This window comes from Amphiura filiformis, chromosome 13 (assembly GCF_039555335.1).
Source record: "Amphiura filiformis chromosome 13, Afil_fr2py, whole genome shotgun sequence".
NCBI classification, from domain to species: Eukaryota; Metazoa; Echinodermata; class Ophiuroidea; order Amphilepidida; family Amphiuridae; genus Amphiura; species Amphiura filiformis.
The window spans coordinates 47,031,672-47,054,964 of NC_092640.1; the positions used below are offsets into that span (position 1 = coordinate 47,031,672).

The following is a 23,293-nucleotide window of genomic DNA, read 5'->3' on the forward strand; positions in this document are numbered from 1 at the left end:
ACAGGTTAGGAGCAGAGCTCACATCTAAATGGTTAACAGGCTCGGTTAAGGGCTCGGATAGTGACGTTTTCATATATTTTTTGTGGGCAATGATCGAGAGCACAGACATATCGAATTGTATTTGAATATGAGGAATGTTCTTCTGATATCAAATAATTTTGATTTTTTTGAAATTTGCGATATACCGTATTCGTCCGAGTATAGTCCCACCCCCCCCCCCCCATTTTTTTGTTGTTCATATTAATGGTTTGTTATCAAAAAAAAATTTTTATTTTTTTATTTTTTATTTTTAAGTTTTTTTTTTTCGGTTTTGGAGTGTCCCTGGACCTAGACCTAGATGCTAGGATCATTCATGGTTGACCTAAAAAAAAATTTAAAAAATTTCAAGATATTTTGTATTTTAATATGAAAATTGATAATTTGTATTCATGGCATACTCTATTAATGATTTCAAAATGCATTTTTTTAGGTCAACCATGAATGATCCTAGCATCTAGGTCTAGGTCCAGGGACACTCCAAAACCGGAAAAAAATAAACTTTAAAAATTTTTTTTTTTTTTTTTTTTTTTTGAAATTGAGTATAATCCCACCCCCAATTGTGAAAAAATTTTCACATAAAAAACGGGTGGGACTATACTCGGACCAATACGGTAATACACATTTTATGGTAAATTTTAAAAAATAGATATTTTTGAAATTCAACAGTACTCAAAGTAAATTGTATAAATCTAATGATATGTAGATAACTCTGTAAGTCTTTGTCTGTCTGACAATGCTTAGCAAGTCTTTAATGTTCTGTATATCTGGAAGATATAAGGATATAGGAGACTATAACTACAGTAACTACATACTACGATAAAAGTAACTAACATACTTCACTACGCCCTCCCAAGTCCGTAAGGACTGAAAACAAGTTAGTTATGTGGGGTAGACCGTAGCCGGGCAGAGCGGCGGGGGGAAGACGGATTATCTGCTTGAGGGATGAACCCATTTTCTTTCTGACCGGGGGCATTGTGAGAGAGCAAGCGCATTAGGGCGCGAGGTGCACGCTCTGTGGCTATAGTCAGATCAGGGGTATTCAGTGGCTGCAATGTGGCCACTGGAACAGGTATGGGCCTTTCTGGTGAAGGTGACACTGGGGTGATAGTCGGTGGTGTCAGCTGATTGGCGCCTATGTCAGGTGCCGGGGTTGCTGGGACACGGTGGTTTCTGGGTGGGTTACCGTTAGGGTGCATATTGGTGCAGGACAGAGACAGTGGTGGGGGTTTATAATGCATTGTCCATTATCACATGGTTAGGATGGTTGCAGGGTGTAGCTGGCACATACTTTCTCAGGAATTTCCGGTTAGGAAGCGTGACTCGACCGGAGCCATCTACTCTAACCACATATTGGTCAAATTGTCTAACCTCTACTACGATGCCTGTCTTATCCCATTTGGTAGGGTGGGGCCCTGCTTGATTCTGGATTCTAACATGGTCACCAATGACAAGGGGGGAAGGTGTTTTGTGTGTTCAGAGAGTCGCTCTGCTGTTTTCATGTGCCTGTTACGCAAAGCTTCCTCTCTGGCAAGTAGTGTTTCCTTCCATGTAGGGTGGGGTACATACCGACCAGGATGGATAGGGATAAAATCTCGTATGGGACGGCCAAGAGGCACTGGGCAGGTGACAGTTTGGTTTCCTTATCAGGTGTGTTGCGGTATTGAAGCATGGCCCGTTGGAATGCATCTGTGTTCAAGTCACCGTTGGCATTAGTATTGGCTGTTATCAAGCGCTTCACTGTTTTGACTCCAACCTCTGCTCTGCAATTACCGTGTGGGTAAGCTACTGATGATATGCGGTGTCGTACGCCCCAATTCTTCAGGAAAGTTTGGGTTGCTGAAGCTGAGAATTCAGGACCCCCATCTGAGGTCAATTCATCACTAATACCAAATGTGATGAAGGTTCGTCTAAGGCTGGCTATGAGACCCTTGGCGCCGTCTATTGCTCTTTCAACGATTGGCCAGTTACTGTAACGGTCAACAATGACCAGGTAGTTATGACCGGCATAGTGGAAGAAATCTGCACATATGGACTGGAACGGGTACACTGGCATAGCTGGTGGGGTAGGAGGTGGGTTGGGTTGTGACGGAGCCATGCGATTGCAATGGGAACATCGAGCACGCATCTCGCCAATGGCAGATGTTATCCCGGCCAGAAAACAGAGGCTTCAGCTCGTGATGTCATAGATGTGACACCCTGGTGAGCCGAGTGGAGGGACTGAAGTACTTAATCACGAAGAGATGGAGGGATGACAATGCGGTCATTGTATAAGACTACTCCATCTAATGTATAAAGGCTATCTCTCAGGCTGAAATACTCCTGTAGATCAGGCGGCATCTCAAGGCGTGTATCTGGCAAGCCATCTTCTATGAGGGACAACAGTTTAGACCTGGTTTCGTCACTGGCCGTTGCCAGGCGGACAGCATCCCAGGTGATGGAGTGCAGTGTAGCCAAGGCAGCTGTCATGGCCTCTGCTGCATCGGATTCGTCATGATTGAAGGGGCACGGGTTGTTTGGGGGAACGTTGGTCCTAATGATATCCAGTAGGTGACCAAGGGGGCATGAAACCTCATGAGTGAGGGTAGCCACATCATCTGGCAATGGGATGCCTATTGGATTTCCAACTGGGTGGCGAGAAACACTATCTGCAGCTCGGTGACGGACTCCTGGAATGTGGACTATCCGAAACTGGTAGCGGAGGGACTTTTCCTTCAAGTTGCGGAGTCGGGGGTTGGGGATGTCCTCCAGGCACCTGTTTCCTAGAATTTTAAGGAGAGGTTTATGGTCGACTGCAATAATGAGGTCTTCACAGCCAAGGACAAAGTGGCGTGCCTTGTCCAATGCATCAACAACAGCTAAGGCCTCTCCTTCCACAGGTTGGTAGCGGGACTCTGCTGGTGTTGTAAATCTACTACCAACAAGAGTAATTTTCCAACCGGTCTTGCAGCAGAAAGGGATGGTGGTGGCGCAGTCACAATGTTCTCGTAGTAGCCAGAAACCAATTCCAGACATGCTCCAATCTGTAGCAAGGCATGTGGGGCGAGATTTATCAAATATTTCAACACCCTTGGCTATTTCATTGATTATCACTTGCTTGGATTCCTCAAAAAGGGCATTAAGGTCCTCTGTCCACTTGAATGTCATGCTTGGTTTGAGCAGGGACCGGAATGGTAGCATTTTTTCCGCTGAGGCGAATGCATAGGCTACCTGGTTTACAAGGCTGAACCATGAGCGTATGTCTGTGATATTGCATGGTGTTGGGAATTTCTCGATAGCCTTAAAGAGGCGGGGGCAAGGCCTGACTGAGGTGGGGGATATTTCAAATCCGGCAAATTCTACGGTGTCTCCTGCAAAGGTGAACTTGTCTGGATTTAAGGTTATGCCATTGCGACCACATAAGTCAAGCCAGTGCACCGCCTGGAAGAAGGATTCTTCAATGGTGGATGACCATAACAGGGTGTCGTCCACACACTTGGTGTTGTTGTGGCCATCACTCACAATTTCGTCATAACGGCGAGTGTATCCGTCGCCAGAGGCAACATATCCCTGTGGTGCAACACAGTATCTGTAGCGCCCCCATGGGGTGATGAAAGTGGTCAGGTGTTTGTCATCCTTGTGGAGGGGTACACTGTGATAGCCATTCCACGCATCGAACACTGTTTTCTTTGTGTGATGGGGAACAGATCTAGCTTGGATAAAGGGGGACTGTGTGTGGTGGGTTCACGGCTGGCATGTCTGTTCAGGGCTTGAAAATCAACTGTGCGGCGGGGTTTGCCGCTTCGTGTGGGACATAGCACCAACCTGTGGCACCATGTGACAGGTTCTCCAATTGGTACAGGCTCAATAACACCAAGTCGGACATCTTGATCCAAACCAGCCTTAACATCTTCCATCCAATGCAGCGGGACAGGGATTGGGGTATGGTAGGCCACAGGCTGGGCTGAGGGATCGACCAGTAGGCGCAGTGGGGGGCCACTCATCATGGGTAGGGGTTGATGTTCACATGTGTTGAACGTGGATGGGGCATAATGGTCAAGAAGGAACTTTTCAAGCTTCTCACGGTTTTCAGCGGTTGCTGGGTATGGGAGTGATGGAGGTGGGGGTGGAGGTGGCTGGCGCTGTGGACAGCTGCAGGGGGCAGTGAGGGGTGACCATGGGTTGGTGATAGGGGCAGTCTCCTCTGTGGTCACATCATCATTAGTTAAACATGTGTTATGTACTTCGCCTATGGTAGGGAACTTATCAGTAATCATGCCAAGGGAGACACAAGCCTGTCTACTTAAGTAAAGCTTATCGCTGCTATCAGTAAAGTATACTATCAGACGTGTCTGCAGGGTATCATTAGTAGCGTGGCCTGATATGCGCAGGATTATGGCCCCGAGGATCCGTATGCGGTTTTCATTGGCAGCTGTCATCTTCATCGTGACAGGTATGAGGTGGTGCACCTGTAACCCTAAGTGGTGAAGGAGTTTGACGCCAGCAAGGCATGACTGACAACCGGTGTCTGCAATGGCACGGTGTCGGATGGTCTTGGGAGATTTGGTTGCGGCAAGGCCAAGGGCGCTGTAGTCTGAAGGGAGCGCGCTAATGGAGACATCAAGGGAAGGTTGAGGATCAGAGGCCCTGTGTTCCCAAGTATCGCACAGCGCATTGTATACATGGTGGTCAAGGGTGATTACGCGCTTGCCAGCTGCATCAATACCATATAGTGCTTCACTAGGGGTATTACTATCAGACTTAGAGTCAATACTACAGTCATTAGATATACTAGAGTCACTAGATATGCTACATAGTGTATTAAATACAGCATTTTGTGAGTTGCTAGAGTCAGATCCCTTGTTTTGGCCATGTCGGCCCAAGTCTGTAGATCGGCCTTTGCGGCCACCACCACGGCAGACAGTTTCAAAGTGTCCCTTGACGGTGCATTTGTTGCACACATGGTTGAATGCTGGGCAAATCTTCTCACATTCTCCACGGCGAGTTCCATGGGCCTCTTTGCGACCACAGTAGTTGCACATTACATGAATTTTTTGTTGTGCACGGTAGCTGCTTGTGGCAGAGGCTGAGGTGACAGTGGGTGGATCTTGGAGGCGAGTAGCCGACCGTTTGCCGTTTTGTTTGGCTTCGATGTAGCGTATTGTGTCTTCCAGTGACTTGTCCTGATCCTGTTCACCAAGCAGTTCAAGTTTGATCTCTTGATCACTGATGCCACGCGTTACAGCATCCCTCAATACGTGGTCGCCATAGCTGACATCGTGGTTACAGTTTGGGCATTTGGTCATGAATTTGCACACGCTGGCTTGGCCACGAAGGCGAGCAGCAAAATTGCGGACAGGTTCATCTCTGTCCTGGTGCATGTTCAGTAAGTTCACCCGAGACACCATCACATTCTCCTCACGAACTGCCAGCTGCTTGATGGCCTTAAGAACGTCATCCTCTGTCTTTCCTGTGAGGGTGCTTGTGAGGTCTCTGCGCAGTGTTTCTTCGCAGCATTCCAAGAGCTGGATGACTATGTCTTGACCACTGATTTTATTAGTGCATGGCTGTCTTGTACTCTGTCCATCTAGACGAGAAGTAACCCCATTCCTCCGAGGTGCCACCTGTCGATACAGTCGGGCGTCTCACTTTCTCTGTTTTAGCGCCAGAGGGTTGAGCCTCATGTTCCTTTGTATGAAGCTGAAGCAGTACGACTGCGACTTCTGGTGTGGTTTCTGCGGGAGTTGCGTATTGGCACGTGGAGATTGGACACTTTATTTCTGCCATGATGAGGTCTTGACTCTTGAGTTCTTGAATCTTGAGTTCTTGAATCTTGACTCTTGAGTTCTTGAATCTTGAGTTCAGATTAAACTGCTAAGCATAGATAACTCTGTAAGTCTTTGTCTGTCTGACAATGCTTAGCAAGTCTTTAATGTTCTGTATATCTGGAAGATATAAGGATATAGGAGACTATAACTACAGTAACTACATACTACGATAAAAGTAACTAACATACTTCACTAATATGTACTTAAAGTGTGTGTAGCTGGGATGAAAAGCAGTCCATCATAAGAAAATATTGACCTTTCATATTGAAGAGATATATTTTTTCCCAAAACACCAAAAACATATAGGTCTTTTGGGGGAAAAATGTATATATCTTCAATATGAAAGATATGAAATTTCAATGGAAGATTACTATTAAGGTAATGTCTTCCTTGGGGTGTGGATTTGAATTTGAATTGGAATAGCCCAATAACAACCTTAAGGGGGGTCGATCTTTTGTGCGTAATTATAGAGGGCCAGGGGATTCACTCTATCATTAAAAAATTATTTGAAGAAGTCAAAGAGCCCTAGGAATAAAAACTGTAGTGTAATTCACACCAGATACAATTTCTTTATACGACAAAAATTAATTTTTGTAATCGATCAAAAAACAAACGTTTTATATCAATTTTAAATTTAGCCTGAATCCGTAAATATGGTACCTCTCGCCCTTTTTTTAGGTCAAGGCTATTTTTACCATTATGCAGCGAACCATTGTTGAAGCTATTTCACATACATGTACAAAACATTCTATAGAAAGAATGAGGACTTATAGTGTTGAAATATCTTTTGTTGATTTCGAATGATAATTATGTTATGAAGTCATAAATTTTAAGGTCACATTCCTAAAACCAAAACAAAACATTGTGACGCAGATAATTCCCGACTTACGCAATTTCATCATCACATCAGTGTCTTTATTATTTGTTTGAAACCTTTCCCAAAGGTTCGTGCTATTTATGCATAAAACGGCTAATCTATCTTTACAAAACGCGTCTTTTTTTAGTAAACAAAAGGCTACAGATGGCATTATGAGATTTATCTTTTATCGCCACACTCCTCCGCTCAACTGCCACGGTGGCCGAGCGGTAAAGCGCTAGACGCGTAATCGAAGGAAGTTTAGAATCGCTGGTTCGAGTCCCGACGAAGCCTGTGGAAACTTTTTTTTCTTCAAAATTCATGATCGCATTCCCGCGAAATGAGTCACTTGTCGGTAAATCATGTATCGTATCCTTAATCTTCCACACAGGGGGTGTAAATTTCAAATGGAGTCATCCATTTAGGTAACCCCCCTTTGAAATTCACACTCCCTGTGTGGAAGATTTTAAAGTTTATGTCTTCCATGGGGTGTGGATTTTAATTGGAATAGCCCAGTAAAGCTCTATTACAAGATGAAACTAAATGCTCACATTGTTGTTGTTTTTTATTTTCTATGTAGGACCGGCATTTCACAATCCAATACTGATGAGAAGTGCAGACAGCTCAATGAAGAAAAGAATTTTCATCACTGGCTTTTAATGACTAAATAATACAATAGATTAGTCCAAGAACACCGCAACAATGGCAGAACACCGGCCCTTAATGACTAAATAATACAATAGATTAGTCCAAGAACACCGCAACAATGGCAGAGGCCTTAATGACTAAATAATACAATAGATTAGTCCAAGAACACCGCAACAATGGCAGAGGCCTTTCCTGCACCTGTTGGTGTTGACTATTTTGCACAATGTATGCAAGGTTTTCACTTAGTTGGTAAAGAAGCTGTTTTACCATGTGTGGAAAATATCATCACCAAATGGCATGCAGAGAAGAAGGCAACATTGCAGCCATGTCAGATGTCTCCCAAATGTACAAAGTACACAGAGGATCCACCTAATTGTCAGAACTGTAGTAATTGGATTTTGGCAATTAGGTCTGCAGTGTGGTTACCAAAGGGTGAATTGAAACTGAATCCTCAAAGACTACAACTTCAGTTTGGAAATGTTGACCTGTTCCGTATGCATGACGACCCTTTGGAAGTTGCCAAAGTATTTGCTCTCCAATTGCCTCCTGGGCATAGCATAAAATCCTTCAGAGATTTTGACCTGGCAAGCCTTCTTCAAGTATTGATGAGGTTTGGAGAATGTCATAAGTGGAGTATGGAAAATTACAGCATCATCAAGAAGGTAACTTTATTGGGATTGTTGTTATATGTTGCACAAACCACTGACACATTTTAGTAGCATAGGGCCAAAAAAAAAAGAAGATGTTTGCTTGCCCTCAACCGACTGACCCTAATTTTGGAAATCAGAAAAAAGGTGTGTTTTTCTATTTCCTGTACAAAAGAATACTGACCCTATTTTTGGAAATTCCTGAAATTTTTTTTTTTCTTTTCAAATTTTTTTCATTCTGAAGATGTAAAAAAAATGTATTTTAGAACTTGTGTTCAACATTTTAGTTGTTTTGTAATGTTAGTTGATTCATTTTGACACCAAAATTGTCTGATTTTTCATATTTTGAGCCTTAATTAATACAAACAGTACAGTTTACTAGCAATTAAAAAAAAAAAAAAAAAGAAATCCCAACCGACCGACCCAATTGTTAAAATTCATATGAGGGCAAGCAAACAATTTTTTTCTTGGCATAGGCGTAGAGCACGGGGATAAACCCTCAATATTTTGATAAGGGATGGCCCATGTCAATCACCTCTCCACCAATGATGCATGTATGTGGGTTTCTGACCAACTAAACCAAGTTTATCACTTGCAAGGTATGTTAATACAGCACACCTACAGCACACTGTACAAAAATGCAAAATTCAGATTTCTGAGGATTTTATTTAGATGTTCTGATTTATAGCGAATCACAGATAGTGCCTTGCATGTAAATTTAAATTTTTATACCACTCTGTGAAAACTTTTTTTAATGCACGTTGCAGACATGAGGAATCATTTGTCACATATGCATATTAGTGACAATCTGCAGATGCAGGCAAGTGAAAGAGATGCAAACTTTGATAGCTTGTTTGAACTGGTGGATTGCTTAGAAAAGATCCACCCTGAATACCTACCAGGCAGAAAGGCAGAGTCGGTGAGAGAACAGCTGCAGAAGGTAAGATAGAGTGATAGTGTGTTAATTCTCTATTTGAACTGCAAAAGAATGATTGTTTTATTTGGCAAATAAATTTACTATAGCTATGTATGTTGTAATTGCTAGGGCAAAGGGAAGGGCAAATTGGTGCATCCATTCAAGCTGGGTTGTGAAAAAAAGTTTTTACTAGCAACGAAAAATGTTAACACAGTACTCCGTCATCACTCAATGCAAAGGGGGAAAGGACTGGCACCTCATGAGCCTCTTAATCCTTTTTGTGGGTTGCCTGCATAGTTGAAAGGACCACTTGTGTGGGGTGGGGTGTGTACATGTATGGATAAACCAGTGCGCACTCACAATTGCATGTTGGAGTTCACGACCACAGGTCTAAACAGCTCGTGGCAGATCTGCCGGCACATCAAACATGTAATGATTTTATTCGTGCATAAATGGCTCATGGTCGAGAGAGAATAAAATTAATACATGTTTATAATTCAACTGCAGATCTAGACTGCGGAACTCAGTCCTCAATGATAGTCAGTCATTTATCTTTTGGTCGTTATATGACTATCATTTGAGGACTGAGTTGTTATAATATATTTTCCGAGGTGCAATTTCAGACAATAGCTGGGGATTAGTGGGGCAGAGGTTATCTATTGTATCCTTTCATGACCACTGAAGCATAGTCAAGTCTGCCAAGGACACTCGGCACAAATTGAAAGACCACACGGCACACGACACCAATTTGGTGTTTGTTATGACACCAATTTGGTGTTTGTTATGACACCAATTTGGTGTTTGTTATGACACCAATTTGGTGTTTGTTATGCTCCTCGAAATTAGTACCTTACGGTCTATGTCTGCTGCAGATCTGCCATGAGCTGTTGTGGCGTGTGGGCGGATTCGAATCCGAACGGTTCTAAATTTTTTTTTCTCCTTTTTTATTTTGCCAGTTCACCTGACTTCACTTCTTAATTTATTATACATTTTCTCAGGCATGTATCTTTTAATTTGTGATCCTTGCATTTTACATGTCACATTGACTGATGTCCTACACAGCAGATAGACTGTGGCCTCTCTTTATACTTTTTAAAAGAGATTAGAATCTCTTTGGAAAAGTTTCATAGTTTCATATCTTTGGTTTTTAATGTCTAAAAATCATATTTCTCAATTATTTTATTTTTAACAAAGAGACCAGGAGCAGTTTCAATATCAACTTATGAAGACTTGCATGAGGTACATGTAGAAAGCGACTTAAGAGCACTTGAAAACCAACTAGCAGATGAAAGTAGGTACTTTAAAAGTACTTGTTTTATATTGCAGGCACAAGTTTTTGATTCAAGAGTCATTGTTGATAACAGAAACAAATAGGTGTATATGCTGGCGAAGTTATGTAATAATCGGATTAACTACCATAGCAATAGGTCAAAACAATTTTTGAATATACCGCACTGCACTAATACGTTCATGTGGTACCTCTGCATTGAACCATATCATGCTGATCACTTGCACCTGTAAGATTAGTATCTTTGAAAAGACCAGTATTGTATTCAATCTATGATTACAGACATACACAGGTGATAAGTTCAACCTGCTTGTAGTGCAGCGCGATATGTTCAAAATTGTTTTGACCTATTGCTATGGTAGTTAATCCGATTAATTTCGTAACTTCGCCAGCATATTGGTGTCGGATCAGTATAGTGTATCCTTCGTGTAAGATATTCATGAGTTAGACTAGTGTAAAGACTCCATTGAGGAATTAAGCAGCTTACACAATAAAGCTGTATAATCCTTCAATTGAAGCTAGATTTCTGTGCTTGGCTAATTCCGTGCAGTTTTACACAAAGGGTAAACCCTCATATTGTGCGCCAAATATGAAATCACCTGCAGAAAAAATCAAAATAAGGCAGTGTTTTGATTTGAACCAGGTTTTAAACCTAATACATATGCAGTGGCAGCAATTTTGAAAATAGGGGGCCAGTCAGGCTACTGTAGAAAATTAAAATACATGTAATGGGTGTGAAGCAGCAATTGCGTCAGCGCTTGTGCAATGCAGGGTGTGTCTGAGGAGGGACATGCCCCCTGAGAAGTGAGAAACTTTTGCAAAATGAAGGCCCAATTAATTGAAGACATTTATTTGGTGGACTTTTTTGGTACTCTGTATAATTATGCCTCCACCGGAGGTATTATGTTTCCTGGTCCGTCTGTCTGTCCGTCTGTCTGTCCGTCCGAGCTTGCGAGTGCAATTTCTCAGAACTGGTAAGACGTACAGTGATGCAAGTTGGTGAAGGGATGGTCATTGGGGGTCTTCAAATTATAGGAGGTTTTTGTCGCAAAATATGGTAATTAAGTACCTAATTTGCATAATTGATGCGTAATATGCGTAATAAGCAAAATACCTTGTGAACAAATTATCTGGAGATCCGTGTATGGGGTACAGTGACGTAACTTGGTGGGGATTAGCGGGCCCAGAGGTTCTTGACCTGATTAGATTTTCAGCGCAAAATATGCTAATTACGTACCTAATTTGCATAATTTATGCGTAACAAGCAAAATACCATTTTCTCTGAGACTAGGGGTTAGCACAGTGTCATCGCCCGATATCTTCATGGCAGAAATCGCCATGGTAGATTGAATCCACCACCACACATGGCCATTAGGCTTATGTATCGACCTGTTTAATAGTTTTGAGTCGCATATATGGCTGAAGGACATCTGACTAAGGCTACTGACAATAGCCCGATTAGCTCGGTGACTGACCTCGCTGTGTGTCAGTTGAGCATGGTACACCATAGGTCATATTCTTTTAGACTACCTTCACGATTGGCCTATACACTGTGCTATATAATTCGGCACATATAAATCAGAATTATTGCAGAATTATTGTCAGTTTTTGATTTATTTCGCAAGCTACTGCCTCCACGCAAGCTATAACGACTATCATATCTGTTCAAAATATTATATTCATGTGCAAGGAACCACATCTGGTTTCTTTATACGAAATCATTTACGGGAGATATTCATCATTTTCTACACGGCATCCAAAGATTTTCTTCTCATATCAAACTCGTGCATAGCAAATTCACGTGTATTGATCCCGCGTAGTGATTTTAGTATCTCTGCTGACAAAGAAATTAATAGCCAAGCGATGTCGGTGTAGGTCGCACATTCCTCAAACTTGGTGGGTGGGTGCATCTTGACCCTAGACAGAACAAGTTTGTATTGGTCAGTGGGTCAAGGTCACCCGAGGTCATCCAGGGGTCATCTGAGGTCAAATTAGCAAAAACTGCCGTATGGGCATGAAACTGGTTGAGTACAGTCAACATTTAGAGCCAAAATTTTGGAAGGTCATTTTGGGGTCATCCAGGGTCATCTGAGGTCAAGTTACTAAAAACTGTCGTATGGGCATGAAACTTGGTGGGTACAGTCAACAATTAGAGTCAAATTTTTGGAAGGTCATTCCAGGGTCATCCAAGGTCACCCAGGGGTCATCTAAGGTCAAGTTACTAAATTGTTGTATGGGCACCGTTTCAAATGATACGCGTCAAGGTTGAGGCATCGCGGCCGACGCGTTGCGTCGAGAACTGCGCAAGTCGAGAACCGCAAAATTCTAGTTTTATTTTGAAAACATTGGTAAAATTAAGCTATTAAAGGCATTTGTGCACAAGTTGTCAATATTATTAACTGTATAAATAATTGCTTTAAACATTAAAAGGGCATTTCGTGATCCACAGTATTATCCCTCCACTATTCTCAAAAAAAGTTGAGATTTTTATATCACTAGTCACCTCTGGCTATATAATGTTTATATATACAAAACATTTCTTGCAGATTCATTTGCTTGGCAAAGATATGAAATTTGAATTTCGTTCTGGTATAACTCACAAACACAAAATCGGAATCAACTGAAATTTTGAGAATAAGCTTTTTTCGCGGATATCTACTGAAAAATGTCATGAAAGAGAGGATGCTAGGATCACAAAATCCTCCTTTAAGTGTCAGGTGTCCAAAGCAGAAACAAAAAGGGCAAATGCTGCCATCAGAAGTGAGAAACTTTTGCAAACTGAAGGCCCAATTGAAGCCATTTGGTGGACCATCAGATTGGTTTTGGTAGGGACGTGCCGCTGAGATTTTGGAAGTGGACCCATAAATATACCAAATTTTCAAGAAATTTGGACCCATTGATATACCAAAAGTCAAAATTTTCGGCCGAATTTAACCAAAATTGTCTTAGTTTTTACAAATTTTCCCAAAATTTTGGGAAAATTTTGGCTAGATTAAGGAAAAATTGGGCTGTTTTCCGAAAAAATTGAGAAAATTTTGAAAAAAGGACCCAATCATATACCAAAATAGGCTTTGAAAAAGGGGTCATTGATATACCAGAAGGCGAAAATGCTACCCATGTTTATGCACGTCCCGTATATGGTCATTTGTACTGAGTACCCCCCCTGGGCCATGTTGCAACTATTATTGTATACAATTTTAGTTTGAAAAATCCAAAAAGGGATTAAATGAATTAATAAGCCATTAGTAGATAAGTTTACACTATGTATCTCACAGCTTATGTTATTACATGTACATGTATGCTGATTTAGTGGTTAACAGTCGGAGGGCCATCATCATGTGCATTTTCTGTTAAAGGTCAAATTAGTAACATGTAAGCAACCTTTGCAAAAATGACCGTCCCACTCTTGGGTATGCTTAATACCTTTCCTGTGAAATGTATCGTTTTATGTGCATCCAATCAACTTGAGCAATTTACAAATAAATTGGATTGAAAATATCTTTAAAATACACTACTTATTTTGTCCACTCTTGTCATTAGAATTCATGATTTTCATATTTGGCATACACCTTCACATTGACATTTATTTTTGTTGCTAAGCATTTACAACTCAGATATTTTCTGTCTTAACGCTTCAAATGTTCTAATTTTTAGCCAGACAAGTAATTTCAACCTTTTTCTATCAATTAGTCTTTGTCCCAAATAGTGGCATTAAAATTCAAAGCTTTAATAATGGTTTAAAAATGGTTACCCAGATTCGGCCCACGGACAAAATTTCAGTATAAACTCCTTCATAACAATACCGCATGATGTGACAACATGACAAGTAAACGATGCATGGCTTTGTTGCGCCCGTTCAACTGCGTTATGGGCACATAGTTAACACTGGCTTGCGCAAAATTTCTCAATGTTGTTGTGTAGCATGGCTTTACTATAGCTGGCATTTTTCCATCTTGTAAAATACCCTTTTCATCCCGGCAGGTTTTTGTCGTAACCAACCAAAAATAATGTTTTGTTTTTCATATGTGCAAATTCTTGATTTATGGCATCGCACCCGGTTTTAACATATTGTAGTTTTTGACTCTTTTATCTCAATTCATGACAAAAATTTGTGTTTATGTGCCCATATCATATTCCTTGCAAAATTATGGTATTTTTTTTTTTTTATGGAATTTTGAAAGCCTTTCCTGTAGTTATTTCTAAAATATATAGCTATTAGGAGTTGTAGAGAGAAATATGGAAGCTTTTATACTGCAACCCAAACCAAGCAAATTTGAATTTTTGCTGTGTGTATATTCATAGCGTACAGTTTAATGATAGTACATCAAAGTTGAATGGCCCTCTGACCGTTAACACACAAGTTTTACTATTAATAAATTGTCTCATTTTTTTTGAAGTAATATAAATGTACATGTACATGTAATGTAATTTCTGAACTACTAATTAATTTATTTGGCTCGCGATCTGAGTTTGTTTGTTTCTAATAGCACATTTTTCTTTACACCCTCCCTCGGAAATCCCTCGGATGAAATCCCAACCACAACTCACCCTCTTGCTAAATCCTCAAAAGAATCGGAGAGTGTCTGGCAGGAATGGCATACAAGTGCTCTGGATCTATATTTATGCTTGTTTATAAATATGAGTTCCAATTATATTTTACTAACTATATCCTATTGTGATAAAAAAATTTGCAAAATATCATCAATATTTTATTTTGTCACAAAATGTGGAGTCATTTCAAAGTCATCTGAGGTCAAATTAGTAAAGATAGTTGGATTTTAAGGTAAATGTCCCATTTAAGACAGAATGAACCCACACCATAACCTGTAACCCCTAACTCTAATATTGTGATGATATATGCCTTAAATGAGACATCTACCAATTTTAATGAATCTTGGTCAAAATGGAAAATGCATATAGTCACAATGGTTGTAACAGGGGGAGGAGGGCAAGGTGCACAAAGTGCCTGGGGGAGGTACTTCACCTTTTTTGAAGGGTTGGGGTGTACATGCTCAAAGATCTGCTCTTTGTAAAATGGGAAGGACAAAAAGATCTGTTTGAAGGGGGGGAAAGGGGCAAAAAGATCTATACAATATATTACAGTAGGACCGATCAGAGATTTACAATTTTTTTTTCACATGTGCGAAATTTCCATAATATTCCCCATAAGGCGACATAAGAAAGAAATGTGTTCTACAGACATGGGCTTGATGACTAACCAAAATTTAAAAAAAAAAAAAAAAACTTTTCCTGTACAAATGAAAACCAATTTTGAATAAAGACCATCATAATATAAAATGTAATTTTCTCAATTTGATCACACCCAAACACAGCTAGACCAGGTCTGTTACGTAGCGAATTTCATGATCTCAGTGTGCGGATCGGCTCAGAATGGGAAAAACTCGCAACATTCCTAGGGCTATCACCAAATATGGTTAACAAGATCAAGTTGACTAATACAGTTGATGAAGACTGTGTGTTTGCAGTGCTTGTCCAGTGGCAACAACAGATGTACAAGAACACAAACATAGTGAAGACATTAGTTAAGGCTTTGGAAAACAGTGGAAGGAAGGATCTCGCAGCGGAGTTACAAGAAAGAGCCGGTAAGCAAGGGTTAGAATTGAATAGAAAAGCTGATAGAATGTAATTCTTTTCATTGAATTTTTAGCAGAAGTTGGGTAATCTTTTTAACTCATGGGCCACAAATAAGACATGGGAAATTGTGCAGACTGTATGTTATGATTACACCAATAAGTTCTTGCAAACTAGGCTGAGAGCTGGTCCGGCCAATATAGCAGCCTCATTCAAAATGGCAGCGATCCAGATTAGCCTACAATCTTGGAAAAAAGTACTTGGAACATATACTTGGTACATGTTGTCGTAATTCTGTGCAGAATTTGCAATGATCATGGAAATGATGTGTATTTTGTTTATGACAAACATATGACATCTACAACAATGATTTACCTTTCCCCTCTCCCCATCAATCAATGTTGAAACACTTTGGAAAACTGCTGAAGACATTGGCATTTTCCAACATTGCATGGGGAGAGGTTCCAAGATTTCAAAAGCATTCCAAGACTTATTTCCAAGATTGTAGTATTTTAACCCATGATCATGCAAAATCATAAAAAACAGTCTTTTAAACGGATATTCATTGGCAATTGAAAACATCACATTTATATATCCAATAGAGCATTGCGAGTGGGGCGTCTATCGGCATGGGGTCCATGGGCCCGTTTAAGGGCCCCTGTAGTCCAGGGGAAAAGCCCCGGCGGGGGTCCAGGGGGCAGCACCCCGGAAGCTCCTGGGTTTTAGCCCTTTCAAACAGTTCGGAACCCTCTCCTTCCATATAGTTTTCCTTTTTTTTTGCAGCTCAACGATGACCACCCTATCTTTTTAAAAAATACTTACCTTGTTTTGCTTTCCCCCTTTCCACACAAAGCAGTGCAGTGCCAGTCAGTCGCTACATGCAGTGCGTCTCCTATATACAACTCCTAGCCAGTTAGGGGAGCGCTACACTAAATCCTTTCGCATTTGGTGTTTAATAGTTCCAGTAAAATAGACTGATAGGCCTACTGCAAAGAAGGCATCTCAACTCTTGTGAAAATAAAAATGATTAGGCTGTTTCTTATAATTTAATGCAAAGGTATACAACTATAATCAAATTAAGTACCGTATTCATTCCAATAAGCGCCCATGCCCCAATAAGCGCCCACCCAGGGTATTTTCCATTTGCTAAAGGGTACCATTAATGTTGAAGTGACGGATAGACATCGATACAGTGAAATAGCTTGGGGATTAGAAGTCCTGTGTAAACATGCAATATATTTTCTGCATCAGAAAAGCTACTGGAACGATCTCAGGACCCTTTTATAATGTATGTAAATTTGTCTCTAATAAACGCCTGTTAGGAAAAAATTCGGTAAACCATGTAAAAAATAAGCGCCCACCCATAATGACTTTGTTAAGCGCCCTGGGCGCTTATTGGAATGAATACGGTATTTCTTGGCCAAACTGGAATGCTGTGAATGCTAGTGGCTCCGCGATAAACACAAGCGAATATAGCGCGGTGCAGAAGAAAGTATACACGCGCCTAACCTTGCGTACACGCTTAGTACACTGAATGGACGCAACCCGCATGTTCCAGTTTGGCCAAGAAATACTTATTTGATTATTGGAATGCTCAAAAAATATTTTTTGGGCTGATATACCGGGGTGGGTGGGGCATGTGACCCTCTGCCCTCCCCTGGATCATACTGACCCCCCACCCTGGATTCGCTGGTGTCAATAATGAAAAACACTATTTTTGAACAATGACCTCTGGAAAATGGTAATATCATTCAACTGAACAAATTGTTACTGTTAACCTACATGTATTTGCAAAATAAGTAACATTGCTAGTCAAAATCACATATGAGGTTTTTAGCTGCGGGTTTTAGCTGCGGGTAGCAGCTCTATAAGTCACCATGTCTCTCTGTTAGTCCGTCCGTCCGTTAGTCTGTTAGTCCGTCCGTCCGTTAGTAACAAACGCTAAAATATGCTGTTATGTCAACATCGTTTGTCGCATGGCTATGGTTCTTGGTGAGGGGGAGGGCCTATACCGGCCCCCACACTGGAAAAGATTTTCGTCCCAAAATATGCTAATTAGGTCATTAAAGGGGCATTACACGATTTTCAACAATTTAGTAACAAACGCTACAAAATGCTGTTAGGTCAACATCGTTTGTCGCATGGCTATGGTACTTGGTGAGGGAGAGGGCCTATAGGGAAATTTGGGAAAAGTGGGGAAAATTAGGGAAATTGAGGGGAATGGGGGAAATTAAGGGCCATTTTGGGGAAATTAAGGGAAATTGAGAATTAATTGAAATTGTGGGCAATTAAGGGAAATTGAGGGGAATTGGGGGAAATTGAGGGGAATTAAGAAATTTGGGAAAATTGAGGGAAGTTAAGGGAACTTTGAGAAAATGAGGGGAAATTGAGGGAAGTTAAGGGAAATTGAAGAGAATTAAGGGAAATTCAGGTGAATTAAGGGAAATTGACAACAATTAAGGGAAATTTGGGGAAATTGAGGGAATGGGGAAATTAAGGGCAATTTTGGAAAATTAAGGAAATTGGGGAAATTCAGGTGAATTAATTGAAATTGTGGGCAATTAAGGGGAATTGACAAGAATTAAGGGAAATTGAGGGGAATGGGGGAAATTAAGGGCAATTTTGGGGAAATTAAGGGAAATTGAGGGAAATTCAGGTGAATTAATTGAAATTGGGGAAATTGAGGGAAGTTAAGGGAAATTGAAGAGAATTAAGGGAAATTGAGGGAAATTCAGGTGAATTAAGGGAAATTGACAAGAATTAAGGGAAATTAGGGGATTTAACACTTTTGATGTCAAGGCACTTTTTTCCTGAAAATCGTTTGGACATCAAAAGTGTCCGAAATCGGTTTCCGAACACTTTCGATGTCAAGACGCTTTTTTCCGAAAATCGTTTGGACATCAAAAGTGTCCAAATCGACTTCGAACACTTTTGATGTCAAGACGCTTTTTCCCGAAAATCGTTTGGACATCAAATGTGTCCAAATCGGCTTCGAACACTTTTGATGTCAAGACGCTTTTTCCCCAAATATTGTTTGGACATCAAAAGTGTCGGGAATCGGTGTCCAAACACTTTCGATGTCAAGACGCTTTTCCCCCGACAATTGTTTGGAAATCAAAAGTGTCCGAAATCGGTTTCCGAACACTTTTGACGTCAAGACGCTTTTTCCCGAAAATCGTTTGGACATCAAAAGTGTCGAAATTGGTTTCGAACACAATTTTTTTATTGGTGTGGATGGAAATACCCTTTCTGGCATTATTTTAAGATGAGCGCCCTCAAACGTTAATCTCACAGAGGGGTTACAGGTCAAAATAGGGGTCAAACTTAAACCTGCTTCAAAGACACCATAACTGCAAAATTTAATTCCTTGTCCCGCAGCGACCGCTACGGTTACCGACGGTCCTTGTTCCAGTAACAATCTGATATTTAATTTAAGTCATTCCAAGGTTATCAAGGTAATGCTTCTCCATGATGACAATTGATTTTTGTATTTCTACTAATTATACAGAAAAGCAGAAGAAAGAAAACAAAGAAAAGGATGATGTCAAAAGAGATGTAAGTAACTTGATTAGGTCATTTGATTGAAACAACCTTGATTCTGGAATCAGGAGTAGTTTCTGAATCTCTTGGTTATGTTTTCAGTAGATATTATTAAAGATATCAGAATATTCACCACAATTAACATAAAAAATAATTCCTGTATTTGCTAATGTAGCCTGAGATATCTTTTTTTCAGCATCATGATTTTTTTCAGCGGATCAGCATCCACAATTTTGTGGAAAGTGGACCTTCTTCACAAAATTTGGACTTTTTTTGACCAAAAAACATTAAAAACAAAAACAAAATGAGGGGAGGTAGGTGCACCCTCTGCCTACTGCATACAGGCCTGGTTGAAGGGCCCTTGATTCCTCACATTTCTATTTTTTCAACCAGAAAGCCAAGAAATGTTGATTTTGACTGTTCGCAGCTCCAAAAAACCCCCCTTTTACCTGTTTGCTGAAGACCCCCTTTTACTGGTACACCATCAGTTCTCAAAGACCCACCACCTCAAAAATTTCCAGGGGAGCATACCCACCAAAACTTGATGCCCCCCCCCCAAAAAAAACAAAAAAACAAAGGGAATTTGCAAAATCCTCCCGGTGTCACCCATGTAATCCATGCCCTTTAGTGCTACCAGTGTAGACATTCCTGATGTTAACTTAAACTTTTTACTTGTTTGTATTTATAATCAAATAGTTGCTGAAGATATACAATCTGCCGCCTGTAGGTGAAATACTGAAAGGGTATAAGAAAATGAGAAATCCAACCATACCCTTTGAACTTTTCATGGAACTTTGTATTGCACTTGATCATCGTGATGTACTCGGTAATGACTGGCGCAAACTAGCCCAAAAGTTAGAATTAGGTCGCTACATTTTCTATCTAGAATCAGAGTATACAGGAGCTCCAACATCAGCAGTATTATGGTGCTGGATGAAGAAGAACAAGTCTTTGCAAGAGCTTGCAAAAACCCTTGACGAGATGAATCGAGGTAATGTAGCACTGAAGATCAAGGCTCATCTTGGAATTGGACAACATGAGGAAGATGCAGATGAAGGACTTGGAGATGATGAACTTGGAGCTGATAGATTTGAAGATGAAGGTAATGAAGGGATCAATGAGGGTTTCTGTAAGAAATGTTTGTGACCATCCAAAACTTTTGCTTTAGAACTTCCAGTTGATCATCTTCGTGCATGAGTTTGAATGTAATGATGCATGAAGTATGACATTCTAATTCCTACATGAGAATCCCAATGAGAATATTACTGGCGAATTCCCCTGGAATGTTGCAATTTTGGTTATTAATCGTGGATGAGGATTTATTGGCAGTACTCAGGACTTTAGGGTCAAATGTCATTTACATTCATTGTTACAATTTTGGTTTTTGGCCCCCACATATATTTGTGGCTTGTGTTATCATCCAAATGGTTGTTTGTTTGGCTGGTTGTTTGTTTGGCATCACATTTTTGACTAAAATCACATTTTGACCAAAAATCATATTGTTGACCAAAATCACATTTTGACCAAAAATCACATTTTATCCAAGAACACATTTTAAACAAAATCAAATTTTGAGCAGAAATCACATGATTTTTGGTCAAAAAGTGAATTTTGGTCAAAATGTGATTTTTGGTCAAAAATGTGATTTTTGGTTAAAAATGTGATTTTGGTCAAAAAGTGATTTTTGGTCAAAAAAATGATTTTTGGTCCAAATGTGATTTTGTCCAAAATGTGATTTTTGGTCCAAAATGTGATTTTTTTGGTCAAATTTTCTCGATTATATTCTGTAACCGCCTAAAAAGTGGGGTTAGTTAAGCGGTGTTACGATATCTATACACTACCGGTACATGTATGGTGATCGTGGACTGCAAGCTGATGCAGAGACCTCCGTGTTCAGGTGAAATTGGTCGCCAATATGCAGAATAATTGGTTTTTAAAATGTGTATAAAGTATAGGATGGCAGATTCTCAAAGCATAATAATGGTCAAAATCGGTCAAAGCATAGCAGAGCTAGGGCGAAACGTGGCAAATCACGCAAAATGTCACGGTTGACAGAAGAAAGAAGAAGATCCCAAGCAAGACAGGACTTGCAGTATATTAGTGGAAGAAGGGCCCGGCTCAGCTTGTAAATAAAGATACAATTTGTAAATAATCAGAACAGCTTTTGGGTAGAAATGTGCACTTTGATAACTCCAAAATGTGTCACAAATGTTGGGTTTATAATGATTAATAGGTTGTATTTGTATTGTGGTAATATTTTTCAGGTGTTGCAGATGAGATTCAACAACAGCTGAGGAAAACATACCGTGAGAGATACCAGATGTCACTTGTCGGAGCCGAACCATATGAAGTGGGGCATCTTCTACGCATAGGCCTGAAAGTAGTGGAGGATAGTAATCCAAGCGTATATCAGAGGGGTAAAGTGTTAACATCTTATTCAGATTTGTTCAGAATTGTTGATAGTGCAAAAGAACTGAGGAAACAGCTTATTCTGTATGGAAATCCAGGAAGTGGAAAGACAACATTAATTTCACAAATTGCACTGCACTGGACCCGGTTCAGTCAAAAGAAACCCTCTCGTACCCCAGTTATATCTAGATATAAGTTTGTAATTGTCATTTCTTGCCATAGAATCAAACCTCACATGAATCTGGTCGATATTATTACAGACCAGTGCAGCATATCAATTGCCAAAGAAGACATAGTAGCAGTGTTAGGTCAGCACCCTTGCTTGTTTCTTGTAGATGGATATGATGAATTACCTTGTGATGTGAAACTGGATGTATTTAAAGATTCATTGTTGGAGAGGAATTTTGTTCTTGTCACCAGTAGATCTAGCGAAGTGGAAAAATTCTGTTTTGATCATCCGCAGTTTATTCGTTTGTCAATAACAAGTTTGTCAGTGACCCAGGTCCATACTTATATCCGGTATTTCTTTGGCCAACAATCTGATGCAGGTGCTCTTATTGATGAAATCAACTCAAACCAGTATATACAGTTGCTGATATCTATTCATCAATTAAAGTTGCTCATTATGATTTGCACTGCATGGCAAAAGCTACCAGAACACAGGAGGTCATTGCAAGTCACATCAGTTTTTCAAAACATGGTTGGATATATGTCATTGCAACTGAGAGCCAGGGAAGAGACAGATGACCTTGACATTGATGCAGTGTTAGGAAGGGTGGGAAAGGTTGCCATCAACTGTTTGTTTGAAAATGAGTTGAGCATTGAAGTGAAGCAATTCAAAATGGACGATATAGAATGTGTGCTCAAATTAGGTTTGGTGCAGAGAGATGTCTCAGCAGCAACATATCACATTTGTTCACCGAACATTTCATGAATATTGTGCTGCTGTTTTCTGGGCAAGTTTGTTTGAGTTAGAGAGAGAAAGATTTGCATTTTACTTACACAAGTTGACCAAGAAAAATGCTGGCAGTTTTCAGTTTTGTTGCAGTTCTGTTGTGGCTTAGCACCTAGTGCTTTCTCTGTCATTGCACCACACTTGATCAAAATATCAGATATGCCTGGACTGGAGGATCTAGGTGATGCCCATCAAAGTTCACTGTTGACCACGAGCAAAGTGCAACAAGATATGCCATCTGCCAAGAAAATTGATTACTGCTCAACAAGATCAGAGACAATTGACAGCAAAGGTGGTATGATAAGCTTACCGGATGTAGATGTGGTGCTGAAAATCCCACAAGGTGCTTTGAAGGAATCCATTCAAGCTTCAGTGACAGTTGATGCAATGGAAGAGCATCCAACATTAGAAGAGGACCAACTTATTCTAGGGCCTGTAATCTCATGCAAACCAGATGGACAGAAGTTCCTGAAACCAGTTACTATCTCTGTGCCACATTCTGGAGTTAATATAACGGAGAAGTGTCTACAAGTGTGGCGTAAAAGCGATTCAAGGCTAGGAAAACTTGCTTGGGAAAAGATCTACGATGGCTCAACAAA

General features: G+C 40.3%; 1 protein-coding gene across 2 annotated transcripts; it reads left to right on the forward strand.

Annotated features, from left to right (window-relative positions):
• The first annotated feature begins 8,760 nt into the window (after positions 1-8,760).
• On the forward strand, positions 8,761-22,673 carry LOC140168441 (baculoviral IAP repeat-containing protein 1e-like). 2 transcript variants are annotated; one of them, XM_072191832.1, is made up of 6 exons: positions 8,761-8,934; positions 10,105-10,201; positions 15,532-15,801; positions 19,299-19,345; positions 20,027-20,432; positions 21,595-22,673. In XM_072191832.1, the coding sequence occupies exons 1-6, from the start codon at positions 8,764-8,766 to the stop codon at positions 22,671-22,673; spliced, it is 2,070 nt and encodes a 689-aa protein (XP_072047933.1). In that variant the 5' UTR covers positions 8,761-8,763. The 2 variants fall into 2 exon arrangements, with proteins under 2 accessions (XP_072047933.1, XP_072047934.1); XM_072191833.1 differs by lacking the exon at positions 8,761-8,934 and having other exon boundaries at positions 10,127-10,205.
• Positions 22,674-23,293: the final 620 nt, after the last annotated feature.

What these genes read in the sequence shown, in the direction of transcription:
- LOC140168441 (XM_072191832.1), top strand. Translation starts at nt 8,764, where the DNA reads ATGAGGAATCATTTGTCACATATGCATATTAGTGACAATCTGCAGATG. An exon ending in TGAGAGAACAGCTGCAGAAG is followed by an intron (nt 8,935 to 10,104) that starts GTAAGATAGAGT and finishes TTTTTAACAAAG; the next exon opens with AGACCAGGAGCAGTTTCAAT. An exon ending in AAACCAACTAGCAGATGAAA is followed by an intron (nt 10,202 to 15,531) that starts GTAGGTACTTTA and finishes ACCCAAACACAG; the next exon opens with CTAGACCAGGTCTGTTACGT.